Raw genomic sequence first — 7,770 nt, 5'->3', positions numbered from 1 at the left:
ACAATCCAGAAATGCTCATGAATGTCAGTTTAGAAGCTATCAAAGTTCTCAAATAAAGCACCTTTTGAGAATGTCAATGTTTGTTGGGAATTATCTTACAAAACTAGGAAGTATTTTTGGTTTATATATTAAAAGTTGTGTTTTTTATTGATTTTAGTAAAAAAAAAAAAAAAAAAGCAACTTTTAGGAAAATGCTCTGCGAAATCAGGCATTTTAGCCGCAACAATCACAAAAAATGCCCGCGAAATCCTGGAGGGACTGACTAGTTCTTTTTCTACCTGGATGCTCAGGCGAAGGTAACAGGAGTTGTTTTTGATGTTAGAAGATTTTTTCCTTTTTATTTCAGATTAAATAGTTTCCAAGCTTTTTTTTTTAACTGTCGTTTTTGTTGAGACAACATGTCCAAAATATGTGCTTAGAATATGTTTTGGGGATCATTTTCAGCTACTAACACGCCAAATATTAGGTCATTATCTGTAAAACGACCTGAGTTACGGCGATTTTTGTGTTTGCTGCAATCAGTTGGCCGTGGCAGCCATCTTGAATCAGTTGCAGACGTACATCAGATGATTACTTTCTGAAAGTTTCATTAAAATTGTTCACCATCATCGCCCACCTTCGACCTTTTTTGGTGGCGACTGATAATTAGAAATGTAATCTCTGGTGCTTTAAACGAAATTATCCCAGCTTCTCTACTGATTGCTTTAAATCTCTGCACTGCTTTGAACGGATCAAGTTAGTCAATTCTGAGTTTCTGGTCTTTTCAGAGTTTTGGTCAGTCAATTAATGAATGACTGTTTGTATCTCTGTTTGTTTTCCAAGGACTCAGATTAACTTCACCGTGGCCATCGACTTCACAGCCTCCAACGGTGAGCTCATAAACACTTCAGGAGAGTTTATTGAAATCTATGCAAATGGGAAATCAAGTGGTTCCTAATGGCCCTCTCCATCGCGCCTGGCAGCTGAAGCTCAGCGATGGGCGTGATTAAGAGCCGCGTTATCGGCCTCTGCTCTGAGCTCGGGCCGCGCCGCGCCGCGCCGGGCCGAACATGAAGCGGCAAACCCGAACAAACCGATGAAGAGTTCGAGAGGTGGATGTGACACGATGCGTCCTGTTGGCGCAACTTGAATTTTAACAACAACCAGAGAAATCTGCTGAATATGAGCGCTGAAAGAAGCTGAAACTGAGCTGTTAAAGCTAAAAGGAGGAAATATTTACTAAAAGCTAAAAATCAAAACATTAGCTAAAAGCCACAAGTAGTAAAACACTAGCTACAGCTAAAAGTAACCTAGCAAAATGCTATCTAAAAGCAGCAAAACACTACCTAAAAGCTAAAAGGAACAAAAACTAGGTAAAAACTAAAAGGAGGGCTAAAAACGAGCTAAAAATGAAAACGTTAGCTAAAAGCCAAAAGTAGTAAAACACTAGTTAGAAGCTAAAAGTAAACTTTAGCAAGCAAAAGGCTCACTAAAGGTAGCAAAATGCTAGCGAAAAGCAGCAAAACACGACCTAAAAGCTGAAAGGAGCAGAAACTAGTAAAAAACTAAAATGAGGGCTAAAAACAAGCTAAAATGAAAACATTAGCTAAAAGCCACAAGTAGTAAAACACTAGCTACAGCTAAAAGTAACCTTTAGCGAGCAAAAGGTTCACTTTAGCTAGCAAAATGCTAGCTAAAAGCAGCAAAACACTACCTAAAAGCTGAAAGGAGCAAAAACTAGGTAAAAACTAAAAGGAGGGCTAAAAACGAGCTAAAAATGAAAACGTTAGCTAAAAGTCAAAAGTAGTAAAACACCAGCTAAAGGCCAAAACACTCGCTAAAGGCTTAAATAACCTTCAGCTAGCCTTTTGTTGCTAAAGGTTATGTTTAGATTACTCTGAGCTGGCAAAATGCTAGCTAAAAGCTAAAGTAGCTAAAGTTTTAAAAGGAGCAAAAACTAGCTAAAAGAAGGGAAAATGATATCTAAAAGCTATAGTGTTAGTTAAAAGCCAAAAATAGTAAAACAAAATAGTAGCTAAAAGAAGCAAAACACTGGCTAAAAGCTAAATGTGGCAAAAGGCTGAAAGTTCCAAAAACCTGATATATCATAAATTACCAGGTTAAAATTTAGTGCTACAGAAATGACATTTGCAGTCATTTAAAAAAAATTTTTTCCAATTATTAGAGCTAGCTGCACATTTTGAGTATATGTATATTTTTGACTGTTCTTTCTGAATGTGTGACGTTCGCTCGGACCCAAACAGGAGACCCAGCCCAGCCCACCTCGCTCCACTACATGAACCCCTACCAGCTGAACGCCTACGGCATGGCGCTGAAGACGGTCGGAGAAATCATCCAGGACTACGACAGCGACAAGATGTTTCCTGCGCTGGGCTTTGGAGCCAAACTCCCACCTGACGGACGAGTGTCTCACGAATTCGCCCTGGTAAGTTCAAGGTGGACATAAGGAGTTTGGGACGACGTAACTGAACAATAAACGCTGAATCAGTCATAGTTAGGATTTATGCTTTATTTATATATACAGGGTCGGCCATTTCTATGGATACACCTTAATAAAATGGGAAAGGTTGGTGATATTAACTTCCTGTTTGTGGCATATTAGTATATGGGAGGGGGGAAACTTTTCAAGATGAGTGGTGACCATAGTGGCCATTTTGGATCCAACTTTTGTTTTTTCATTGGGAAGAGGGTCATGTGACACATCAAACTTATTGGGAATTTCACAAGAAAAACAACGGTGTGCTTGGTTTTAACGTAACTTTATTCTTTCATGAGTTATTTACAAGTTTCTCAGCACTTATAAAATGTGTTCAAAGTGTTGGATTGTCAATGCAACCCTCTTCTCCCACTTCCACTTCCTGGAAAGTGGATTGGTCATCAAGGGCCAGCTGAACGGCTCCCAAGGTCTCCCGATGTGACCCCCTTAGACTTTTATCTTTGGGGTCATCTGAAGACGATTGTCTCTGCTGTGAAGATACGAGATGTGCAGCACCTGAAACTACGGATACTGGAAGCCTGTGCTCGCATTTCTCCTGCGGTGTTACTATCAGTGGGAGAAGAGGGTTGGATTGACAATCCAACACTTTGAACACATTTTATAAGCGGTGAGAAATTTTTATATAACTCACGAAAGAATAAAGTTACGTTAAAACCAAGCACACCGTTGTTTTTCTTGTGAAATTCCCAATAAGTTTGATGTGTCACATGACCCTCTTCCCATTGAAAAAAGCAAAAGTTGGATCCAAAATGGCCGCTATGGTCACCACCCATCTTAAAAAGTTTCCCCCCTCCCATATTCTAATGTGCCACAAACAGGAAGTTAGTATCACCAACCATTCCCATTTTATTAAGGTATATCCTTAGAAATGGACCACCCTGTAGTTATTGTGACTCCACTAGAGTTGCAGAGTTAAATTTAGCTCTTACAGAGTTGGTAAGAGGGTCATGGGAGTTTGCCTCTCCAGTGTGTATTTTATGGATTTGGATATGGTATAACCACAGCAAAAAAGGTGGAATGCTCTCTTCAGTCGAGAGATGAATTTATGATGAGTATCGAGGGCGTTGAAAGGGAAAGCTCTTGATTTTCTGGTCCATCTACATTCCAGCTCTCACCTCTGTCACGGCAGAGATCTCTGATACAAGCGAGTGAAATGGGCTTTACTCAGGCTCAAGCGTTACAGATAAGGTGACAAACTCCTTTATCTGGGGGGAGCTTGGAGTAGAGCTGCTGCTCCTCCTCGTCGATAGGAGTCAGCTGAGGTGATTCAGGCGTCAGATAAGAATACCTCCTGGGTCCCTTCGTTTGAAGGGCATGTCCCACTGAGAGGAGACCCCAGAACTCGCTGGAAAAGCAGCAGAAAATGGACGTAAAACAGAATAAATCTTTGCAGAACAAGCTCCAACTGTGACGAAGACATTAATCGCTCTCGAGTCCATTACTTGAGATAGCTTGTTTCAGATCAGTCACCGTCTTTACAGCCGTTGTTGTTTCTCTCCAGAACGGAAACCCCCAGAACCCGTACTGTGCAGGTATCGACGGGGTGATGGACGCCTACTACCAGAGTCTGAAGTCAGTTCAGCTCTACGGACCCACCAACTTCTCCCCAGTCATCAACCACGTGGCCAGGTAGCACAGTTTTCTTTTCAAACCTGAGCTTTTCAATCTAATTACCCCGACTTTTCTTTGGTTTTTCTCTCCACATTAGCTATCGTCGCTTATGCAATGAGTTTTATTTGCGTACGTGTGAAAGAACACAGAGTACACAGCACTCTGACACTAAACATGTGTCTCCGAGCGTCTCCCGTAATGAGCTCTCTGAAGCGAGTGTTGCCAGGTAGCGGACCAGATTTTCTTTTCTTTTAAAGAAGCTGATTGCATGTTTGTTTCTGTCAGTTTTTCAACGAGAGCGTAAATCGCACGGTGGGGAAGCCGAACGGGTTCATCATTAAGACAGCGTTCTCTAAAAAGACATTAGGAAACTTTTTGTGCGAGTATGTAATTAAAAAGAAGCGCTCGAGCAATATCTCATCAGGTTTCTTTATCTGAAAGATGATTTACTGAAATCTTAACTAGAAGGCGAAAATGTTTAAAGAAATGATAAAAGAAGACCTCAGATGCAGCAGTTTGCTAATTTAGGATGTAATTCTGCCTTCTGAAAGGAAAGTTCACATCTATTGACGTGGGGTTCAGTGGAAAGGTTGTGAATAATTAACATCTTACATGTTTTAGATGGCACAGTTTTGAGAAATAAACTTTTATTCTGACCAAACTGACAAGCAAATGGCTAAAATCAAAGTGTATTGCTGGCATCATAAAATAACTTAAATCTAAAACAAATCTTGGTGGATTGCATTAAGGTTATTTTATAAACCCGTACATTGCTGTCAGTTTAGCATTATACTGTTATTTACATAAAGGGAAAGCTTGAGCCCGTTAGCTAACGGCTAGGCTAACTGAAGCTAAGACCAAAGTGGTTTGTTGTCGTCTTAAAACAACTTAAATCACAAAAAACTCTAAGCGGTTTGTGTGAAACCTATTTTATAAACCTTTAAATTACTTTCAGTTCTGAATAACAGTTACTTATATTAACTATAGCTAATAGCTTGAGCTATTAGTTTGAGCCAAGCTCAAGCTAATGGCTAATTTGAGTGAGGCTAAGAACAAAGTGGATTACTGGTGGTTTAAAACAACTTAAATCTCAAAAATGTCTGTTTTTCTTTACCATGCTGTCATTATACTATGATTTACATCATTAGTTTGAGCTGTTAGCTTGAATCAACAAAGTTTATTTTGACTGGACTGACAAGCTAATAGCTAGCTTGAGTCGGACCAAGACCAGAGGGAGTTTAAACATTTAAAACATTTTAAATCTCAAAATTGTTTTGTTCTGTGTGTGGAAAGGCTATTTTTGCTGTCAGTTTTGCATGACATTTATTTACATAGAAGTCTGCGGGTATTTGTGACTCAAAAAGCAGAGGCAGCTAGCTGTAGCACTTCCTGGGAACACATTCCTGCTGAAATAACCGTATAATGTCTTAACTCGTGGATCCGGTTAGAATTAAACCGTTTCTCTAAGCGGAGGTCTGTCAAAGAGTTATCTACGACAGGTAAGATGCTTCGTAATCGTGTTTGCAGGAACCCACATCAAAAGATCTGAACTTTCTCTTTAATAACTTCACCTCCTGGTCTTCATCATCGTCTGTTTCCCTCCATTTCCGTCGTTCTGTGATCTCTTCCAGTGAAAGGCTCCTGATTATTAGTTGTTCGTCTGGAGGAGGCAGTTTATGTCTCCTCTCTCAGCGCAGGAAGGTGCATCTTATCAGAAACCGAGGGAACTAAAAAGAAAAAAGCTAATAAATCTGCATGTAAATGTCAGTAAGAGTCGCATCTCGTCTTCCACAGCAGCGAAAGGTCGCCCTGCATACTTTACAGGAGAGACTGAGGCGTACGGAGTTAAAGATCTGAGGAGTGACCGTGTGCAGGATTAATGTCCGTCTGAGCGGAAGGACATTTACTATAAATCTCAAAGTATTTTCAAACACTTTATTTAAAAACAAGCCGAGGACTTCGTGATTAATAAACTGCAACTCAGCCCGCTTTTCCTAAAAGGCATTTTGTGTAAAAATGAATGAAAAACAATCCAATTTATTGACTTGAAGTAGAGTAAAGAGAATTTATGTTGTCATATTTGCAAAGAAGATTGGATCGTTTCGAACTGGATTACGGTCAAATGTTCAAAGAACAAGTTGAGTAATTAAAAACAAAAACAAAAAACCCAGCCTGGTGTAATCTGATTTGGTTAATTGGCAGCAGATCAGAAACACGATGCGGTAAGAAGAGAGCATCAAAGCTGAGATGGAGAGATGCTCATTTTGGGCTAAATATTATTAAAATATCAAGAGAAACAAATCTTTTCAAGCAAGGAGGAAGAAAGAAATAAAAAAAGACATAAACCAGAACCACGATAAATATCTTTCTGTCCCAGAAGTTACTTTATGGGTTCAAATAAACTAAATTGGCTTTTTTTTGTTGTGAAAGGTAAAAATGACGCCTCTCATTTTGCAGAAAGAAATCTGCAGTCTGGACCCACTGAAAGCATTTCGTGTCATTTAAAATGCAAAAATGCAGCAAAGAACGTCTTCAGCTGTCAAGGATGGGATCAGATTTATCTTTCCGAGCTGCAGTAATTGGTCTGCTTGGTTTTTTTGTTGTTTTAAAGAAGCGGTGATGCAACACAGAGGAAAACATGTCAGAAAGGTTTTTATTGCTTGCGTCAAATTTAGAAAAAGAGATATGTTTAAAAATAAAAAAATAGATATTTTGTTTTTTAATATTGCATCAAAAATATAGATTTTAAGTGATTTAAAATCACTACATTTGGTTTTCTTAGCTTTTTCTCAAATGATGTTAATTTAAAAGGGAAACTTTTTGTTTTCTGCGCAGGTATGCAGCTTCTGTGAAGGACGGCTCTCAGTACTTTGTCCTCCTCATCATCACAGACGGCGTCATCTCAGACATGGCGCAGACTAAAGAGTCGATTGTCAACGTAAGTACGTGAGCCGCACGCTGGCCGGTCCCGTCACTCCTCGCCGTGCTTTTTAACACCTCCAGAAACCTTCAAAAACGACGACGGTTTATGGGAAAGAAAATCCTTTCCGTCTGACCGAGAGCCTTTCTTCTTCCACATATGAGGTTGCAGCCAAGAATAAAACTAACTTGACGGTTAATTATGCAGGTTTGTCACAGTTAATGCCTTAATAATACGCTCGCCTGATGCTGCCTCGGTTACAGTTAAAATAAAGTCCATTAACAGACATTAATGTGTGATTAGATGCCTGTTCCATCTGATGGTGGGTGGGCTTTTAGAGACATGTCAGCCAATCGTCTCATACATCAACAAGAGGAATTTATTTTTCACTTTTTATGATGCGTTATGGTCGACAGTATGATACGGTTCCATACTGTCAGTATATGTTACAATACGATAAAATACACTGATTTATCACAAAACCTATGATACAAGATTTAATAAAATATAAGATGCAATTTAAGACACATTACAATATGATACATCACGATACATATATGTGCATTGTACACATGTATACTATAATATACATCACAATACTATGTGAGACATCACGATACGATACTGTGATACATCACAATACTATGTGATACATCACGATACGATACTGTGATACATCACAATACTATGTGATACATCATGATACGATACTGTGATACATCACAATACTATGTGATACATC

At 39.2% G+C, this 7,770-nt stretch overlaps 1 protein-coding gene across 1 annotated transcript in view; it reads left to right on the top strand.

Annotated features, from left to right (window-relative positions):
* Window positions 1–7,770, top strand: part of LOC108244036 (copine-8) — a 99,181-nt gene that overhangs the window by 79,601 nt on the left and 11,810 nt on the right. Inside the window, exons 14-17 of the mRNA XM_017429884.3 lie at window positions 823–869; window positions 2,244–2,425; window positions 3,999–4,126; window positions 6,944–7,046. Coding sequence (XP_017285373.1) covers window positions 823–869; window positions 2,244–2,425; window positions 3,999–4,126; window positions 6,944–7,046 — 460 coding nt within the window. The remainder of the gene's footprint in view (window positions 1–822; window positions 870–2,243; window positions 2,426–3,998; window positions 4,127–6,943; window positions 7,047–7,770) is intronic.

Source organism: Kryptolebias marmoratus, linkage group LG18 (assembly GCF_001649575.2).
Source record: "Kryptolebias marmoratus isolate JLee-2015 linkage group LG18, ASM164957v2, whole genome shotgun sequence".
NCBI lineage: Eukaryota > Metazoa > Chordata > Actinopteri > Cyprinodontiformes > Rivulidae > Kryptolebias > Kryptolebias marmoratus.
Note: the sequence above shows the minus strand (reverse complement) of the source record. Positions and strands in the feature narration are given on the sequence as shown.